The sequence below is a fragment of the Protopterus annectens genome, chromosome 3.part0, assembly GCF_019279795.1.
Source record: "Protopterus annectens isolate FY-2018-M chromosome 3.part0, PAN1.0, whole genome shotgun sequence".
NCBI classification, from domain to species: domain Eukaryota; kingdom Metazoa; phylum Chordata; order Ceratodontiformes; family Protopteridae; genus Protopterus; species Protopterus annectens.
In genome coordinates this window covers 1941998379-1942020068 of record NC_056731.1, presented here as the reverse complement: position 1 = coordinate 1942020068, position 21690 = coordinate 1941998379, and the positions used below count along the sequence as shown (strand labels likewise).

The 21690-nt window shown below is 41.9% G+C and overlaps 1 protein-coding gene across 1 annotated transcript in view; it reads right to left on the bottom strand.

Annotated features, from left to right (window-relative positions):
* LOC122797198 (KAT8 regulatory NSL complex subunit 1-like) overlaps nucleotides 1-21690 on the bottom strand; it is a 1944458-nt gene that overhangs the window by 1018793 nt on the left and 903975 nt on the right. Inside the window, exon 5 of the mRNA XM_044066025.1 lies at nucleotides 2102-2297. Within this exon, the coding sequence (XP_043921960.1) occupies nucleotides 2102-2297 (196 nt within the window). The remainder of the gene's footprint in view (nucleotides 1-2101; nucleotides 2298-21690) is intronic.

Below are 21690 nucleotides of genomic sequence, written 5' to 3'. Positions count from 1 at the left end.
GGAGGTTGGGAGGACCATGTTTCCTCTGAATCTGAGATTTGGGCTTGAGATTCAGCAGAATCATCTTACATGTCTTTCTCAGGAATATTTCTGATGACTTTATTTACAGGCAGAGCACCTTAAGTACAAGGGTTAACTGTCTGTAATGGTTTCTCTGCTACAGAAAAAAAAATCAACTTTTCTAGCAGACACTATGTCATCTGATTAACAATGTTTAACATTTCATTATTTCTTTACAGGTATACCTGAAGACCAACTTGGAAAAGGTATTTCTGCCCCATCAAGATGTCCCTTCTCCTGGCCAGGTACTGAAACAGCTAAAAATGGCGTGGTTGATCCCTGGTGCATGGTGGCTGAAAGGAATGCACCAGAGGAAGCTGGACAAGTAAGTGACTGATCTGAGGAACGACTGCTGACCAACGCAGAATCACGCACCATAGGCTGAGGTGAAGACTGAGCCCACGGAGTCAGAGAGGGCTCTTTGGTAAGTTGTTCTTTCTTTTTAGGAATTATGGAAATCAGACCAGCAGGAGTGGGTTAAGTACCCATGCTGTGACCAAGGAAGATCCTTTGTATGCGGTAAGAATCTCTTGAACAAGTCGGATGGAAGGTGAGTTGTCAAATAGTATACACAAGCAGCACACATACACCTTCACACACAAACAAACTCTCATAAACACTGTAATGCATAAGCAGCACACTAAATGCCAATCAGAAACCCCTGCAGAGAAAATTCAGTCTGACAGAAAAAAGCACAGGTAAGTTGTCCCAGTATGAACCTAAGCACTACATAACCTGTGCCGATTCCTGCCCAGTCAAACTTTCCTACATTAAACTTTCACACATTTTTTGCCTCTGCTGTCTATCAATAATCAGCTTTATCCCAGCCAATCAATTCATTTGTTTGTTGTAGAAGTGAGAATGAAGAAAGTATATGAGTGTTACATGATTTATCTCCACAGTAAACATATTCAGGTGGTTAGCAGGAAGCTCAGGGAACTGCAAATGTATCTTACTGTAGTGATAGCAACAACGCCACAGGGACAAGATGAATGAAGAAAACTGGAATATATTTGATGTAAATGAAGAAATGGAAATACTGCATTCTAAATACTGTAAATATGTTTAAAGTAATAGCATGCAAAATTAGAAAAAGAGTGAAAGTTATTAAGTTGGAATCTACAGAAATTGTTTTGAGGATCGGGATAACAGTCTTCCTTTAAACAGGATGGAAGTACTTATTTCAGACCTTAAAAAAATCCATAAATCTCAAAACACATGCACCCAGAGCATCCAATGTATCAGGATGGTCAGTCTATGACTCCAAATGATCAGTAGAGGGCTAGGTGCTACTGACATTCTCCACAGGACTGGAGCATTGGGAGCACCTCTCCTCTTGTTTTCTCACTCATTGTTGAAGTGGTTGAAAGGCACAGGCTAACTAAGGACAAACTCAGTATCTGTAAGGACTTAGGGGAAACTAGTTTAATAGTGGACTTATCTTTTGTGAGATTACACCAAAACCAGCTTTATGAATATCTGCCCTTGTGATGGTGCTCAACTCAAGACTGGGAATCCATGGATGATCCTCCCACTGGTCCCCACATAAGGATATCCTGTAAGACAGTGGAAAGCTTCACACTATCTCCTTGCTGCTCCTTCAAGTGACAAGATTAAATTTTGGCTCTTGTAGCATACCCCTCCCTGAGGAGAAAAGTAAAGGTAGCAGTGTGGGTCTTGGCTTAGAATTTTATAGCCACTCAGACATTTACTACACTTAACCATGAGGTTTATTCATGCTAATGTAGGGCTTCACTGATACATGAATCATAACCAAAACTGTGAGTAGCAAAAAAGAACCGGCACAGTTGGGGGACAGTTGTTTGTGTTCAAGTATCTTGTGCATTACACCACGGCACAACTGGAAAGGGCAGATGAACGTTTTGCTGAAAGATGATCACAAAGAAAAACAAAACCAACCAAGGACCTTCAAGAAAGGTACTAAATGTTGTGGCTTTATTTATCAGACCAAGTTATGAGAGCAAACAAACAAGCATATATGCCATACAGCCAAAAAGGCACTGCTTACTCTAACACTAACCTTCTTGCTGGGCCACAGAACTATATTTGATCTGAGAAGCTTACGTTTCCTGTATCTATAAACAGGGCGAACTCTGGCAGCAATACAGCTGTTGTCTGGTGGGGATGATGGAGCAATGAGCATTTGCTTTTTATTGAGACTCTCTTCAAACTCTGTGCTATCCAAAGAGCAGCTATCAGGGTTAACATGTTGTAAACTGTAAGAAAAAAGAAATATAGTAAAACAAGTTGCATTTCATGGGTTGAGGTCTCCTGGTTACTCAGGAATCTAGAGAAGCACATACTATTACATTTACATTAGATATTTCATTTAAAAAAATTCTATACAATTCCTCCTATAACAGGCTTTTTCATCAGCATCCCAGACGCTTTGGTAACTGCAAAAAACACTCTCTAACCTCCACTCACACCTAAACTACTCTTTCAACAAACTCCATGCAATCATTTGTCCTAAGTGTGCCACCCTTAGAGCAGAAACTTCCCCTCCAGGGAATGTGGCCTCAGTAGCAAGTTATAGACAACTTGGTGCCAGCTCAGGACACCAGGTGTAAGAAGGAAGGAGATAGAGATGCTGCTGCAGCACAAACTCAGAAACAGGGTGAAACTGCAGTACTAGGGAGAAGTCCACCACATTTTTGTTACTGCAACTTGCCTGTTTACTACACCAATACAAATATCCTGATGGATTACTCACCCTCAAACCACCACTGTTTTCTTAGAAAGGCACTTCTAGCTACCACAAGGAAAACCTTTATAGCAATAACATCTAGTCTTCCCATGCCCCTAAAATGAAAGAGAAATATCTGACCCACTTAATATTTCTTTCCCTGGTTAGTGCTCTACCTAGACTCACATCACTAGTGTTGTAATTAGGACAAAAACCTCCACATCAGTAGGACAACCACTTGGGAATTTGTGCACATAAATTAAACAGTATGAAACTTCAATTTATACAATCTAATGACATTTTTTTTTTTTTTGCGGAACTGGTTACCATCACAGGTACTTAACTACTTCGGCCAACTCAAATCTGAGATCTGCTTTGAGAGAAAGAAAACCTGCCATAACTCCACATCTACTAGGACCTCCAGGACCTTATTAATAACAGGAACAAACACACTGCCTATCAAAGAAAAAGAATTCTTCCTTCTTATCCAGTTTTCACAAAAATACTAAAAGAACATCTTGTGGAGGAAACTGTCTCCAATTACCTACACATAGTAACTTAAAGAACTATGAAGAGACAAACAATCCACCACAACTTGTCAAATCCAAAAAGTAATGAAACCTACACTTCACCCTTAACTGCCTAAATGTAAGGGAAGTCCACTTCCACTGAAAACCATTAAACAAATATGAAACGCATTTTTGTAAGAGATAATCCCCTTCCAGCCTTAATAAGAAATGTTTTTCTACTACAACATCTTACTTAAAAATACTAACTTCCTAGTTGTACAACAGCACAGAAAGGTCAAACACCATGGTTCCAAAAATGCACCTATGGCTTCCCTGCATCAACTAGCTGCATAAATAGCATGGCTGAACTGCATCAACAGTTCAGAAAAGACATCACATATGAAAACTCCCTGGTCCCTCATTCCCATTTCCTCCAAAATGATCTGTTAAAAATTACACCACACACACACACACACACACACACACACACACACACACACACACACACACACACACACACACACACACACACACACACACACACACACACACACACACACACACACACACACACACACACACACACACACACACACACACACACACACACACACACACACACACACACACATCACGCATGCACACACACGAGCACAGACACACACACACACACACACACACACACACTGAATAAGAAACATACAAAACCATACTACAAACAATACTTGTTTCTAGTGCTGTTCATTGCATGTGTGGTCCAAGGATCAATAATTTGATAAAAAAAAACTCCAAGGAAATCAGATTTTACCATTACTTAATCACATAAATAGAAGTTATGTACTTTATGTACTTACCATAACGTTCCATGTGAGTTGTTTATCTCGCCTTTATTCTCACTGATGGGTTCGGAGCCGATCCTCGGCTCCGACACGGCCGATAGCAAAGCTCAAGGTTTGCCAGTAGCTCGAGACCAAGCCCCTTATCCCACAATGCACTGCTGGAATTACCTCAGATCTTGTTTGCTGCGAATAACAGTATATACACACAAATATATATATATATATATATATATATATATATACAAACATATAGATACCCTTCTATATATATCTACAAAGAACACTTCCCAAGGGGGAAAAAGAAATATTGAATAACCAGGATGGTACTAGCCTCTAAGTCAACAGTCAGCCAGGAGGGGGAAGGAGGGAGGGACATGAGAATAAAGGCGAGATAAACAACTCATATGGAACGTTATGGTAACTACATAACTTCTATATGTGAAGTTGTTAAATCTCGCCGTTTATTCTCACTGATGGGTAGCATCCCTAGCACCCTCAACCATGGGTGGCTCATGCGGGAATGTTCTTCAGTACCGTAGAACCAAAGGAAGACCTGTCCCTTGAAGCTTTATCTACTTTGTAATGTGTGATAAAGGTATAAGGCTTAGACCAAGTGGCTGCAGCGCAAATATTGCCAAGGAGCAATTTAGCTTGAAAAGCAGAAGACGTAGAGACAGCTCTGGTAGAATGAGCTTTCAGTTTGTGTGTTAAAGGCATGCTCGCATTTTCATAAGCAAAGGATATACAATCGGATAACCATTTAGATAAGGTTGTTTTTAGCCACTGGATTGCCTTTTCTTGCTTCTAAGAAGGATACAAAAAGTTGGTCTGATTTTCTAATATCCTTAGTTCTGTCAAGATTAAATCTGAGCTGTCTGTGAACATCAAGTTTGTGCAGCATGTATTCCAATTTGCTAGAGTGGTTGGGGAAAAAGACTGGTAGTTCAATGACCCGATTGATATTTGACTCAGAACAGACTTTAGATAAAAATGAGGGGTTTGTTCTGTGAGATACTCTATCAGCATGGAAAATCATGTAGGGTGGTCTGATACATAATGCTTGAAGTTCTGACACTCTGCGGGCAGACGTAATAGCCACAAGAAATATTGTTTTCCAGGATAAAAATTTTAGATCACAAGAAGATGCTGGTTCAAAAGGAGGAAGAATAATTTGAGACAGCATAAGGTTTAAATTCCAGGAAGAATAGGGAATTTTGATCGGAGGTCTCATATGAAGAATGCCTTTAAGGAAGGTTTTAGATCATTTATGGCCCATAACATTTGAGCCACCAGAACCAAGGTGAAAATTTGAGATGGCAGCTAACTGAACTCGAACTGTAGCAGCTGCTGCTCCTTCCTTAAAAATTTTTGTCAAAAATTCTAAAATAGAAGATAGCGGAGCTCGGAAAGGGTCAATGTTCTGCGTGTTGGCCCAAATTGAGAACCTTTTCCATTTACTGTCATATAATTTCCTGGTAGATGGCTTGTGAGAAGACAAGAGAATTTGTCTTGTATCGTCTGAAATTAAATGAAGCCTGGCAATTAGGGGAAGTGGATTAGCCAAGCAGTCAGTTTCCGGGACTGCAGTGAAGGATGAAGGTCCCCTGACGGGTGTGTCAGAAGGTCCGGAACTGGGTCCAGGATTTATGGACCTTCCAACAGGTGATGGTGGAGAAACGGAAACCAAATCTGTCGAGGCCAGTAGAGGGCTATGAGTATAACAGTCCTTCCCAGCGATTTTGCTTTCTGTAAAAATCTGGGTATTAATGGGAAGGGTGGAAATGCATAAAGGAGACCAGGGGGCCAATCGTGTAGAAGTGCATCTCTTGGGGGATGACCGGGAGGTGGTATTAGGGCAAAGTAGCTTCTGCATTTTGAATTGATGTGGCTGGCAAAAAGGTTGCAGCAAAGCTGGCCCCATGTGTGGAAAATCAACTCCGCAACATGTTGTTTGAGAGAGACCACTCGTGAGGGAGCAATATCGCCCTGCTTAGCTTGTCTGCTATCATGTTGGATTTGCCCGCAATGTGCGTTGCTAATAGAAAATGCTGGGATGACACAACCCATTGCCAGACCCTGAGGGCTTCTCGACAAAGGGAGTAAGATTTGGTTCCGCCTTGTTTGTTCAAGTACCAGACTACTGACATGTTGTCCGTATGAAATGCAATAGTTCCCAGAGGAAGAGAGTCCTGAAAGTACTGCAACGCCAGAAGTACCACTCTCAACTCTAGAACATTGATGTGCAGATGTGATTCTTGATCTGTCCATGTGCCTTGGGCAGTCTTTCCCTGAAAATGCCCCCACCCCACCCTATCAGGGAAGCGTCTTTGGTCACAGTGGCTACTGGGGGGGGGGGAACAAAAGGTCTTCCAATTGTGACATGAAGAGACGTCAACCACCACCGAAGGTCTCTCCTGCAAGAATCCCTGATGAGAATCATGTGGTGCATCGGTAGTCTCTGGTAAGACCACTGAGCGAACAAGAGCCATTGAAGAATTCGCATATGCATCCTTGCGAGTGGTATAGCCAGGATTGCTGCCGCCATCAAACCTAGTACTTTCAATACCTCTGCTGCTGTAGCTCTGTTCTTTGATACCAGTAAGCTGACATTTTGGCAGAGAAGAGAGACTCTTTTGACAGAGAGACGTAGAGTGGTAGTTGAGGTATCTAATTCTACTCCTATAAAAACTGTATGCTGCGATGGCGATAAGGCAGACTTTTCAAAGTTGATTGTAATGCCCAATTGATGGAAGAGTGTCAGAGTGTATTGTGTTGCCTGAGTCAATTGATGCCTGGTGGCAGCTGTTAGGAGCCAATCATCTAGGTATGGAAACACCTAGAATCATAGACATCTCAGGTGAGCCGTGACCACTGCCATGCATTTGGTGAACACTCTGGGGGCTGTGGTGAGACCAAAGGGCAGGGCTCAAAACTGGTAATGATTGGCTCCCAGCCGGAAACGTAGATGTTCTCTGGGGCATCTGTTCATCTTTATGTGATAGCATGCGTCCTTGAGATCTATGGAGCACATCCAATCATCTTTCCCTAAGAAGGGAAGAATGGACTGAAGCGTGACCATTCGGAACTTCTCTTTCTTTACAAACTGGTTGAGTCTGCTGAGGTCCAAGATAGGTCTCCAGTCCCCTGTTTTCTTTGGTACCAAAAAGAATCATGAGTAAGTTCCGAATCCAACTTGGTCTGCTGGGACTGGTTGGATGACTCTTTTTTTTCTAGCAATCTGTGGACCTCTACGATTGCTTGTTCCCTGAGATTGGGTGGAATATCTGGGATTCTCTTTACAGGAATGGGAGGGGAAGAGAACGGAATGAAATATCCTCTGGAAATGATGCTTTGTACCCAAATATCTGATGTTATGTTTAGCAGGCTTCTTGGTATAAAGACAAGCGACCCCCAACTGCCTCCAGAGCCGAACAGCCGGGCCCCCTTTCAGGGGCGCTGGTAGGGCTGACCGGAGAACTGACCCCTGTCACCCTGTTGCTGCAGCCCCCCTCTGCCGCGGGGGTGGCATCTTCTGTTATAACCCCCTCCTCTGCCTCTAGAGTGGGTTTCTCCATGTGTGTCCTGAAAGGCTGCCTGTGCTTTTTGGAACCACATTTTCCCTCCCCTAGGGCCCTTGGGGTAGGGCCGAGTAGGGGTCAAAAAATGGACTCCAACGGCAGATAAGGTCTTGCCTTCCTGCTCACACCTGGTTAAAGTTTCCTTTACTTTGGGCCCAAACAGCGATGAGCCATAGAATGGGGTATTAATAAAGAAAGACTTAAAGGGTTCCGCAAAGGAACAGAGATGCATCCAGGCTTGTCTTCGAAGAGCAATGTCCGAACTAGTGCTCTACTCGAACCATCAGCTGCATAGGATATGAGACGCATGGACGAGTTTACCACTGACTTTAGGGTAGCGAGCTGGACGATGACTTTGTCGGCCACCCCTGCAGCTACCGTACCCTGGAGAGTATCTCCTAGCTCTTTCAGGAGATCGCTCTGTAGTCTCATAAAATGGGTTAAGTAGTTCAGTGATCGCAGAGAAAAAGTCGCTGAACTAAGCATGCGCTTCCCATATCTATCCATGACCCTAGAATCTCTGTTAGGGGGATGGATAGAGGTGGATGTCTCAGATACTTCCTTTTTGGTGGCTGCAACTACCACCATGGCATCAACAGGCACTCCCTTTGTCAAAAATGGCTTGTTCACTGGGGCAGACATAATTTTGTTGGGTTTATGAGGAACAGGTTCCATGGTCTCCGGTGACTCCCGCACCTTACGAGAAATCAGTTCCATGAGCTCGTCGTAAGGCGGAGACACCCAAGAAGCGGAAGGTTGAGACCCAAAAGCCTTCAAGAGCACGGACTCATCCTCAGTAGGGGTCTTGGACTGCCAATCGCCCCTCTGACTAATGATCTCTAGTATCTCTGCAAAGGAGATATCCTCAGAGGGGGATCGAGGGGACCCTACTGACTCATCTAAGTCCGTGTCAGATGTCAAGGACTCCTGTGGGGAGTCTAAGTGCCTCCTCTTGCACAATCTCTTCCTGGGCACCTCCTCAGTGGGGGGATCTGTGGAGGTCTCAGAAGAGTAGGGGACGCCCTGTGGGGGTACTTGAGCCTCGGGGGTCTCTACGCTTAGAGGGACTGGTAGATAAAGAAGCAGACACAGGAGCTTGAGGGGAGAGGGAAAGCTGAACCGATGCTGACATTGTCTTTGGAGACAAAACTCTCCTCATAGCATCGAAGGCACCATGGCTCCGATGAGAAGGAGTGGACAGACCCGAGAGTACCGTCCAAGCCTCCCGCACAGAAACCCTGGGCTCCGAGCCCGAGGTAGGAGCTGAGCTCATCCGAGCTGAAGCCCTGAAAGGAAAAGTCGGCACCAACAAATCAGTTCGACTATCCTCCCTGGACCCGACGGGAGAGCGTCGGCTCCTAGAGTCCTTGGTCGGCACCAAGGACATCCGAGTAGATGGGGCCGATACCACCAGTACAGGTATCAGCTCCACATCGGTTCAATTTCCTTCGGCTCCAAGAGTCCAGTATGGCTCGGAGGAGGAGTAGACAAATCCGGTTCCATGGTCTTCAGTACCGACGAGCTGGTCGGGGCTGACAACAATTTGGCAAGTCCTGGTGCCTGTAAAAGCTTCTGCACTAGCATCATGTCCAAATCTGAAAGGCTGACTGAGGACTTAGCTGAATGCACTGAAGGTGCTGACTGGAGCAGACGTGAAGAAGGAACTTCAGAGACCGGCTCCAAAACCGAGAGCTGGCTCCAAATCAAAGGTACACTCGGTTCCGATGACTGTGGAACCGATGACCCTCCTTCTGAAATCTTTGCCTTTTTCGTGACTTTATCTGAAGATTTGGATTTTGAGGATTTGGAGGACATACTAGTACCCTCATGGCTACTCAACACTTCAGAAAAGGATTGCTGTAGCAATCCCTTGTCTATAAGTTTCCTCCTTCTCTCCAAGAGGACTCTTGAAGAAAAGGAGTGGCAAATGCTGCAGGTGTCTTGGAGGTGTTTAGCCCCCAGACAGTAGACACATTGAATGTGTCCGTCAATAATGGACATTTTCTGCCCACATTCTGGGCATTTTTTGAATCCTGATTTAGGATGGGATTTTTCCTTATCATCCGAAATATTTAAATATCACAAACAGTAAACTGCAAAAAGGTAAATTAGTAAAGTCCTTACTGACTGAAAAGATCCACAAACAACTAAGCCCAGTCCAGGCACTATCTACAACAATGTAATATAGATTACAAATATAGGGCTAAAGAGGCCCACAGAAAAAAAAAGTCTGACTATTATAAGGATTAATAATAGTAAATAGGGCTAAAGGCCAACACAAACGAAGAAGCCAACAAGGCCCTAACTTTTAAACTATTTATAACTATTGAACTATAGAATATATATAAAAAGACCTAATACTAACACACACTATATTTTTTAAACAAAAAGGAAAACTTTTTATAGACTTGCTGTTAATTTTTTTCCCAAAAATGGTCCGAGCTAGCTGGATCACCGAGATCTCTCTTGCCGCAGCAAACTAGATCTGAAGTAATTCCAGCAGTGCATTGTGGGATAAGGGGCTTGGTCTCGAGCTACTGGCAAACCTTGAGCTTTGCTATCGGCCGTGTCGGAGCAGAGGATCAGCTCCGAACCCATCAGTGAGAATAAACGGCGAGATTTAATAACTTCACATTGAAATATTTCTTCAGCTTTCATCATTAATACTGGTAAACATATGGATTTGAAAGCAAGAACAGTTTGCCTCTGTTTTTTACACTTTCTGTCTTGGTAGAGCCACAGTATTATGAAATTTCATAAATACTTAACTTTGCAGCCATACCTAATACCCTATCAAAATTACATTACTGCAGTGTCTACTACTTTATTTGTTTTTTACCATGGCAAGAATGAAATGGGGTCCAGCAGTCTAGTTCATTTACTTGGTAAATAAATATATACAAGCAAAGGATAAACTCCCAAAGTGTCTCATGGATAACCCACAGCAAATGTTCAGGATATCCCTTTAAAGCAAACATGGCCTCACAGTGCTGGAACTAGGTTGATGTGGCACAGCAAAGCAGAAGGCAAAATCACATTTGCCCTATCATCCATGCTGCTGATTTTCTCCATCTGCATCCATCTCTCCATCTCTAGATGTAGATATGTAATGACTCCAGTGCATTATGCATGTCTGTCCATCCATCCATACATCCATTCATCCATCCATAACCCCTTTTTCCTATTTTTGAATATGGGGTCAGTGTGTCACTTCAACAGTAACAATCATCTAGATCCAAGGTTTACACCGCTGGGTGGCTAGCCCATACCTATGGCCAGTTTAGACTGTCCAGTCCACCTACTGCATGTCTTTGAAATGTGGGATGAAACAAGAACACCCAGAGGAAGCCTACACGAACACAGGGAGGATATGCAGACTGTGCACAGAAGGTATCCCAGCCGAGAATCGAACCAGGGAACCTCTTGATATTCCCACAAAAACAAATAAGGTGATCACATCTTCCTTTGGTATCCTTAGTTTCTGCTAAGTAGTTTAGCACCAAACATGGAACTTCTCTCCTTCCTACAAGAGAAGGGAAATCCTCTATATGGGTGACAACCTTCTACATCTAGGTATATTTTGCGTGAAGTAACTAAGCTGAAAATAAACTATGGACTAAATAAAAGCTATGTTACTTATCATAATTGCAGCTATGCAAGAAGGTCAAGCTTAGGAAGCCATTAGTAATGATGTTGCAGGTACTAGGACTGTTTGGCAGGTAAAACTTTCCAATGCTGGCAGACACCCTTCTATTCCCATCACAACTCACTCATCTCTCAGTCTACAGCAGACCGTGCAAGTTGAGGAAGAAGGAAACAAAGGTACAGAAATATTGAAATCAGACGACCAGAAAAATACAAAGATGGGGAGAACTGGGGAAGTGAATGTTACCAAAGATGATGGGTCTTCTTTTTACAGAGCTATCATTCTAGATATCTTAGCCTTTACTGACAAATAGAAGACAGTCACTAAAAATTACTCTGTGGTCTCCTGGTTAGCCACAGTCCTGGGAATGTAACCCAAATCCCACTAACATAAAAAGAAGATCTGGACCTGGTAATAACATTCAGCCTGGAGTACCTTCTGAAAGTTTTCACAAAAGTCCAAGTTGTAGCTATGTAAATGTCATCAAGAATGGCACTACAGAAGTAGCCAGCACTGCCCCTGTGAAAACAGTCTTGGCAATTGCAGGAAAAAGCTTACCATCTTTCTTTTGATTTTTTTTTAGCTGCAAGTGCTGTGAGAATACTGTTATTGTGTGACTGCATTAGGTTTTGGATTGGATTTCTTCGTTTAAGGTTTGGATATTTCCATTATTTTTTTTTAATTTCTCATCTTACTTTATTACAGTTTGTTTTATTTTTAAAATGTTGTTTTATCTTAAAGTTTTTGGGGGAGTTTTACAAGGTCTTGGCTATGGTCACTTAGAATATATTCTTGTTCCATTCACTGACAAAAAAGGAATTGCATCTAATTAGCGGGAAGAGCTGAAAAGTAGTATTTCTTACTTAGCTGCATTCTTTTTTGCATACATTTTTATTGAGCTGCAAGTGCTGTGAGATTACCACTAGTGTGTAAATGCACTGAATTTTATACCACCACCCTCTTGGCCCCTGTTATTTTAAATTTGGTGGCTTTTAAACTGCCTGTCCCTGGTATAAATTTGGCCTTGGAAGTTCCTCCCAGTCTTATTTCCTCTGCTCATTTTATTGGGCACTGAAACATCTTAGACTGTTAAAGCATAAGTTAGCCTCTGTTTCATATCACCCCACTCACTTAGCACACACTAAAATATTGATAGTAATGATATATTTTTCCACCTTACTTTTAAAATCTGTAACATCTAGGACTAAACTACCAATCACTGTAGAATGTAGGAACTGCTTCTCAGGAATCAGCTTGGGATTAGTACTTTTATCTTGACCTTGATGAGAGAAGGAACTGAGGACATTATTTCCTAGCCTTCCTAGTGACTACTAATCACTGGAAAGCCTAAAAATTGCTTCTTATGAGCCAGCTTGGGATAAATGTTACTGGTTTGCTACTGGTGAGAGAAGGAGCAGATGGAAGATGATCCTTACTGGCCTCTGACTGGCCAGTATGTATGAGACTTCACTGAGTAGTCTGGTTGCAGATTTGGTGAAAACCTCTTTAGGGCCTTTGTGCAACTTGGCTTTCTGTAGTGTCCAGTTTTTGTAGGTTCCATCCAGGGTATTTAACAAGAGAAAGCTATACCAAGTGTACTCAACCAGTTGATATCTAGGTTAATACTACTTCTCAGAAAGAAGCTTAAGGTTAGTGCTACTTTTTGTTTCCAGTGACAGATGGCGCGAATGATCAATGATTTGAAGCTGTGTACAGCTGTGTTGAGACCAGCATTTTCTCCACTACCAGACAAACAGCACCTCCAGTAATCAACTCCAAATCTCATATATGTTACTCCCCCTTGAACCCAAATTAGTAAGCACCTGGAACCATGGATTTCCACTTTTCCAACTGTCGTTGTAGCCAGCTTGGTTGAAATTGGCATCCTGTTACAATGTAGCAATTGCTTCATGGTTACTGACAACCACCTGCTACTTAAGCAAACTCACATAGTATATGACAGATGTAGTTATACGATGTTATTCAAGGTAAAGCTCTTACATAAAGCCACAAAAATAACAAATAAGGTGTCAGTATGATACAGAATCACACTGTACCTACCACACACTACATTCCAAACACACAGCCCTACATATGCTGAGGTTCTTAAAAGTAACCAACCTAAGCCTAAAAGGCTTCCTACATGTAACCTAAGAAACATGTACCCTCAGCAACTCCACAAACACTCAACTCAAGGAACAACCACCATAAAACATACATCTAAGACTTCCAGTGTCTCAGCTCAAAACCCCATAAGGAAAACTTCCATACAATTCAACAACCTTGTCATAGGCGACTCCATAGTGGGACACACTGATGCACCATTCACCAGGCTGATTAAAGAGAGGGTCACAGTTAGTTGCCTTTCAGGTCCCAAGATTCACCTCATCTAGCATACACTCAGGTCATTGCATCACAAGTACAAATGTACATGTGGGAGGAAACAATTTAAGACATACCTCTCCAGACTACATAAAATGAGACATGATGGAGCTCTTGGAATATGTGACCAAGGCAGGTATGAACATAGCCTTGTGCAGCATTTTACCATCACTGACAATGACGTGACATGAACTAAAGATTATGGACTTCAATAACTGGCTTAGCTTCTGGTGGGGGTCCAATATATATATCAGCATGGGAGAAGATGGTAGGCAGTCCTAACTACTTTGCCAGGGATGATCTGCATTTATATCCACAAGTTTTTTTTCCCCTTTTAAACAAGAAATATCTTTATTAAATTAACACATATGACAGAGGCAATCACATTTATATAAATGAAAACAAAGCATATTGACATAATTTTAGTTGCAAAAATTAGACATAACTTATAATCTACCCAACCACTGTCAATCAAACAATACATGGCTAATTCAGATCCTGCCTTCTTTTAAACTTCATTCCCCCTCTGCACACCATTTTTTTCTAAGTAATTTGCTCCTATCCTTTTCTAAAGATCCCACTTCCAGTTGTTTTATCTCCGTTACTATATTCACTACTTCTAGTACAGTTGGTTTAGACTTTCATTTCCAGTTTCTACTAACTGCTTTTTTGGCAGCCACCTTAATTAGACTCAGCAAGGCCTTACTATGTCTAGGCAATTCCAACTCTATATTATAGCTCAAAAAATAATTTCCACCAATTTGCTCACCCAGTACCTCTTGCAGAGTAGTCTGCAGGGAATCTTTAAAGTCTGCCAACTCATTCCACTCTCAGAAAATATGTTCCAAATTACCTCTTTCTGCCCCATCACATCTCCATCATTTGCTGTCTATCTTAGAAAACTTTTTTGGAGTTTACTTAGGGTATAAAATACCTATGTAAACACTTCCAAGCAAAGATCCTAAATCTTCTAAATTTTGTTGCATATCTGGGAGACATACATATATATCCCAACTGTTTCTTTGTGAATTGCTCATCTCTCTTCCCAATCCTTCTAATCTCCTCTGATTGATTCTTATAGTTATCATGCAATATTTTATATCCTGTACTAATTATTCCCTTTTTAACAGCAGCTTCTGTTGTAGATTCTACTAAAACTCTACCAGTGATGGTCTTTCACTTAGGATCCCCTAGTTCTTTCTTTTTGCCTATACTCTGATATCAGTCCTTGATAGATAAGATAAGATAAGATTAATTTATTGTCAGTGAGCAAGTACAACGGAATTTGTAGCTATCTTCTTAAGGTGCATTCACATACAATGAACATGAACAAATAAGGGAATACAATACAATACCAAACAATACAATATAATGCAATGCAGTGCAATAAACAACTAACTTATTGCACTTGGGTATAATTGCACATGAAAGGAATAAAGTAAGGTGCACAGGAATGTAAATATATACCTTATAGTACAAATGGCTATCATCTGTACCCAATGTGAGTATTTAGCATTGTTCAGTTCACGTACGGCTCTGGGATAGAGACTGTTCTTAAATCTGCTTGTCTGAGATTAAATGGACCTGAACCGTCTTCCAGAAGGCAGCAGCTCAAACAGGTGATATCCAGGGTGAGAAGGGTATTTCAACATGCTGGTTTCCCTGCTGAGACAGCAAGAGCTGAAGAGTTACTGCATAAAGGGCAGTGAGCAACCAATGATTTTCTGGGCAGAGTTAATGATCCTTTGAAGGGCCTTCCTGTCTGCCACCAAGATGTTGACATACCACATGGAAATGCAGTATGTCAGTGACTTGCAATAAAACAGTAGTAAAAAGACACCTGTAGCTTCTCCTGCAGGTTGTTTTTCCTAAGGATCCTCAGGAAATGGAGTCTCTGCTGTGCTTTCTTGATTGCTTCCATGGTGCATATGGACCAAGAGAAATCTTCTGCCACATGTACATCTACAAACTTAAAGGCAGGAACCCTTTCCACACAGTCTCCATTGACGTATATTGGGTTGTGATCTGCATTGTACCTCGAGAAATCTGTTGAGTTTTTTTTTTTGTTTTGGTACAATTCAGGGCAAGCTTGTTCTTAATACACCATGCAGCCAGTCTTTAAACTTCATCTCTATATGCTGTCTCATCTCCTCCTGAAATAAGTCCAACCATTGTGGTGTCATCTGTGAACTTAATGATGGTATTGTAGAATGAGAGGGGACATAGTTGTGGGTGTAAAGAGTATACAGAAGGGGGCTCAGCACACAGTGTTTAGCCTGAGAGTGGAGGAGAGGTATGGGACTAGTCTAACCATCTGAGGATGGTTAATCAAAAAGTCTTCAGTCCAATGGCAGATAGGTTCTGAAAGTCCTAGGCCAGCGAGTTTAGTGACTAGTCTATCTGGGATAAAGGTGTTAAAAGATGAAGTAAAGTCTACATAGAGCATCCTCACATAGCTCCCTTCTGCTCAAGATGACAAAGTGCAGTGTGTAAGGCAGTGGTGATGGCATCTTGCGTAGACCTATTTGCTCTGTAGGCATACTGGTGTGTATCCGAGATAACTGGGAAACTGTTCTTGATGTGTTGCAGAACCAGTTGTTCAAAATACTTCATAATGAATGGAGTAAGTGGCACCGGATGGTAATCATTGATACTACTGATGACATGTTTATTTGGCAGTGGAATGATCATAGCTGACTTCAGACAAGATGGAATAGTAGACTTGGACAGAGACACATTGAAGATCTTTGTGAAGACCCCACAGAGCTGGTCTGTGCATACTTTCAGCACCCATCCCATCATTCCATTAGGGGTAGCAGCTTTTCTTGGATTAACCACTTTGAGTACATGTCTTAAATCTCTCTTGTACTTTGAAGGTATGGTCACAGGAGGCTGGTATAGGTGACGTGAGACTGCTGTGACCTATTTGCTAGTGCCTAGGCATGACTGTCTCTGCTGTTTCAATTTCAAAATGGGCAAAGAAATAATTAAGTTTCTCTGCCATCAAGGCATCTCCATTAACAGCCATATGGTTACTGTTTTTTGACTGGTGATGCTCTGAACACCTTACAATAGTTCTAGTGGTTCCTTGTTGGTGAAGTTGACCTCTATCTTCCATTTATAGGCTGCTTTGGCCTCTCTGATGGCTTTCTTTAGGTTGGCTCCAGCCATGCTGTAAAGGACTCTGTTGCCAGACCTGAAGGCTGCATTGCGGTGCTTGAGAAGAGATCTGACCTCCTTCATAATCCATGGCTTCTGATTAAGGAAGGCAATAGGGAAGGAAACCTCTAGCCTGCAGTCCAAATAAATTCTTGGCCTCTTCCCATTCTATTACCTTTTCCTCTCTAATTATTTGCTCCCAATACCTTGGTTCTTTTGCCAGTTTTCTCCAATAAATTCCAGGCCCCTCTTACCTATTGTCTGTATCTTTAATTGCAATCATCCCTATTGGCAGAATCTCCTTTCTCCTTTCCCATATTGGCTTAGTTCTTAGAATACTTTCTGCTGCTTTATGAATATGATATCGCTTCACTCTTTTAATTTCTCCAAGTCTTTTGGGCTTCTAATACCATGATGGGAATGGACCTCATTCCTAAGTCAAAGTAAGATTAAAGTTCATGAATTTAGTATTGTTTCACTCTTTGATCTCAGCCAGCAGTGTTCTTCGCAGCATCCGCAATGTGCCCAGTAATGACTTCTTCTGCAATTCGTATGGAGTTACATGTACTGGCAGCATATCTAAATATGATTGTAGACTCTTCTTTATAAGATCTAATGCTCCTACTACTAATGGAACTGCCTGGGTATCTTTCTTCCATATTGCTCTTGTTTCTGCCTGCAGATCCTGATATTTTATGACTTTGTGTGTCTCTCTCTCTCTATGCAAGACACTGTAGTCGCTAGGTGTGGTGATTTCAATGATCAATGCTACTTCTGTCTTCTTTTCCTGGACCACTATATCTGGTTTTCTAGCATCTATCTTTTGATCTGCTGGTAATGGATGATCCCATGTGATGTAGATTTCTTCATTTTCTATGATGCTTTGTGGCTCATGTTTCCAGTGTTTTTCAGCCACTTCAGTACCATAATGTTTGCACAATCCCCAGTGCAAATCATATCCTATATGGTTATTGTTATTCTCCTTAAGGATCTACATCCAAAATCCCAGTCTCTCCTTGTTTCTTGAGCTCCCCCATTTCATCATCATCCCTTTCCACTTTGAATTACAGGTTTCTGCTTGTGATACGTATATGAGCCTTAACTGTGTACCTCTGAAATACCCCTTCAAATTTGGTAATCTTAAACTGCCTTGTTCTATCTGAAGAATTGCTTTACCCCACTTGACACTTGCTGTCTTCCCCTCCCAGATAAAATCCATCAGCTCTTTATTAATTGGTATCCACAACTTCTCCACTGGTTGATAAAAATATACCTGTCCTATGTATAAAACTAAAAGGATTAAAACATTTTAACTGCTTGCATCTTCCTATCCATATCCATATAACACAACTTTTAATTTCTCAGTTTTTGTATTATCTTTTGTTTAATCTCTTCCAACATATTCTTTTAAATCTATACTCCTAAGTACTTCATGTTATCATGTCCCCATAAATATTGATATTACTGAACCAATTTGTGTGTGGGTGCATAATTTACAGCTATTGAGTTTGATTTAGCTTCATTAATTTTGTATCCCAAAAAGATATGAAACTGCCTCAAAATGTTCTGCAACACTAAAATGTCCTTTTCTGGTTTTATCAGGTATAAAATAATATCCTCAGCAAATAAAGACAGCTTTTCTTGACTACCACACCAATTACATCCTTGAATTTCTGACACTCTTATTTTCTTTGTCAATGGTTCTAAATATAATGCAAATAACAAAGGGGAAAGAGAATACCCCTGCCTAGTTCCTCTGCTCAAACAGAAATTATCAGAGAGATACATACCCACTTTAAATTTTGCCTCCGATCTCTCACATATCCTCCAAATCAATCTTATAATTTTATCAGGGAATGCAAATGCTTCCATTGCCTTGTTCATAAACTCCCAGCTTACTGTGGCAAATGCTTTCTCTGCATCAAGACCCACTAACAACAGCGGTATTTTCTTACATTCTGCTTCCCTTTGGATCGTCAATGTTCTGTTAATGTTGTCAAATGTTTGCCTCTCTTCCACAAAACCACATTGATCCATATCTATCAGTTTTGGCATCAATTTTGCCATCTGTTTAGCCATTATAGACATAAACATTTTATAATCATGGTTTAGGATTAAAATAGGCCTGTGTGAAGCTGGATCTGATGGGACTTTACCCTCTTTAGGTATTACAGCCTCCACCACTTTCTTCAAGGATGTTGGTGCTTCTCCTCCTCTTAAATAAGAAGTTATGTACTCACCATAATGTTCCATCTGAGTTGATGCCTCTCATTTGATCTTCAACATGTGGGTTTGGCTCCGAGGATTGGGTCCAATGTGGCTGCATACTAAAGCTCCAGGATCCAAAATCTGAGCTCCTCCCCCACCCATAATGCCCCTCTCCTCCAAATCCCTCAGATCGAGTTTGCTTCACAACTACGAATTATCTTATTGTTGTGTCTTTGTTGTGTCTTTCGGCTTTTCCCGGTTAGGGGTCGCCACAGCGAAACTCCAGTCCGCTAATGATTGGTAGTTGATTTTTACATGCCGATTTACAAGACCTGACGCACAACCTTCAATGAAGGTATGCACATTCACGCACGTCTCCACACAGAAGACGCTCTAGCTGAGAATCGAACCGGACAGCGTCTTACTGTGAGGTGGCAACGTTACCGCAGCACCACCACCGCGGGTAACTACGAATTCTGTAGCTGGGGACTCTGTCCCAAAGTTTGAAGTGCAAATGAAGGCAACAACTTCAGATAAAGAAGTTATGTACTCACCGTAATATTCTACCTGAGTTGTTCCCTTTCATTTGGTCTTCAGCCTTCCCCCCTCCATCCCCCTACCTTTTAAAGGACCTAGTGGAAATGTATAGACAAATACTTCCTTACTGTACAACTACAAATAAATCACCCAAGGAATCAGAGAAGGTCAGAAATGAATATTTCAGGAGCTCAGACAGTAAGGAAGTATTTGTCTATACATCTCCACTAGGTCCTTTAAAAGGTAGGGGGATGAAGGGAGGGAAGGCTGAAGACCAAATGAAAGGGAACAACTCAGGTAGAATATTACGGTGAGTACATAACTTCTTTATCTGAAGTTGTTGCCTTCATTTGCACTTCAAACTTTGGGACAGAATCCCCAGCTACAGAAGAACTTGGGAGGCCCTCATGGAAGGATATTCCACAGCAAAGCAGAACCACAAGAGGCTCTGTTCCTGGAAATAATGTCTAATTTGTAATGAGATATAAAAGTATGGTGGTTTGACCAGGTAACGGCTGTGCAATTGTCATTAATGGTGAGTTTAGACCAGAATGCTTAGGAGGTGGAAATCAACCTAGTAGAATGAGCCTTAAATCGACATAGTAAGGGGATACCCTTTAAGGAGTAGGCAAGTACAATGTAACTAGTAATCTAGTTAGCTAGGTTCACCTCGGACACTGTTTTTCCCAGCTTGGTCTTAGAAAAGGAAACGAAAAGCTGATCAGATTTTCTGAAAAAGTTTAGTCCTATCCTAATAGAAGTTGTTCGTGTACGTCCAGCATATGAAGTTGGTACTCTCCTTTGTTTTGGAAATTAGAAAAGAAGCCAGGCAGATTAATAACCTGGTTTATGTTAGCCTCAGAAGCGACCTTGGGCAGAAAGGAAGGAAGGGTTAGTACGCAAAGTAACTCTGTCCTTATGAAAAACTAAATATGGAGGATTACAACATAAAGCCTGTAATTCATTTACTCTTTTGGCTAAGGTAATGGCCACTTAGAAAACAGTCTTCCAGGTCAAAAACTTTAAAGCAACCTTAGCTGAAGGCTAAAAAGGATGCAAGACGACTTCTTTTGGCTTTTCCCGATTAGGGGTCACCACAGTGGATCATCTGTCCACTCATGACTGGCAGTGGAGTTTTACAGTGCCAAGTTGCCAGCCCGGCGCCCAACCTTCCACAGAAGGCACACACACACACACACACACACACACACACACACACACACACACACACACACACACACACACACCTAGGGCCAATTTGGAGTGTCCAATCCACCTACTGCATGTCTTTGGGATGTGGGAGGAAACCGGAGCACCCGGAGGAAACCCACGCGACCACAGGAAGGATATGCAGACTCCGCACAGAAAGCACCCCAGCCGAGAATTGAACCGGGGAGCCTCTTGCTGTGAGGCGGCAATGCTAACCGCTGCACCACCATGGCCACTCCAGAAAGGATGCAAGACTAAAGCTTACAAAACCAAGGTGAGGCCCCAAGGAGCAACAGGATCCTTGATAGAAGGGCAAAGAAGAAAGGTACCTTTTAAAAGGTCTTGCACAATTTAGATGAGGCCAGTGAGGAAGAATTTTCCCCAATGTGAAAACTGGAAATGGCCAACAATTGCCCTTTCACATTAGAGAAACTAGCTCTGTTATGAAAAATAGAAGCCAGAAAATCTAAAAACACAAGAACCAGCGCCATAAAGGGGTCCATTTTATTCTGATGTGCCGAAATGGAGAACCTCTTCCACTTGCTATTGTATAATTTCCTCATGGATGTTTTATATGCTGCAATCAAACTTTTCCTAACTGGGGAAGAAAGCCTGGGAGTTCTAGCCATCATTAGAACTGGAGTAACCAAGAGGTTAGTTTCAGATTCCAAAGATCCAGAAGGAGATGTCCTGAAGGATGGGACAAAAGATCTGGAGAGGGGTCCAGAGTCTACGGTGGACAAACCAGGTGAGACCAAAAGAAGGGAAATCAAACTTGTCGAGGCCAAAAAGGGGCAATGAGGATCACTTGTCACTTCAGCCTCTGAGCTTTTTGCAGAAACTTGGGAATAAGGGG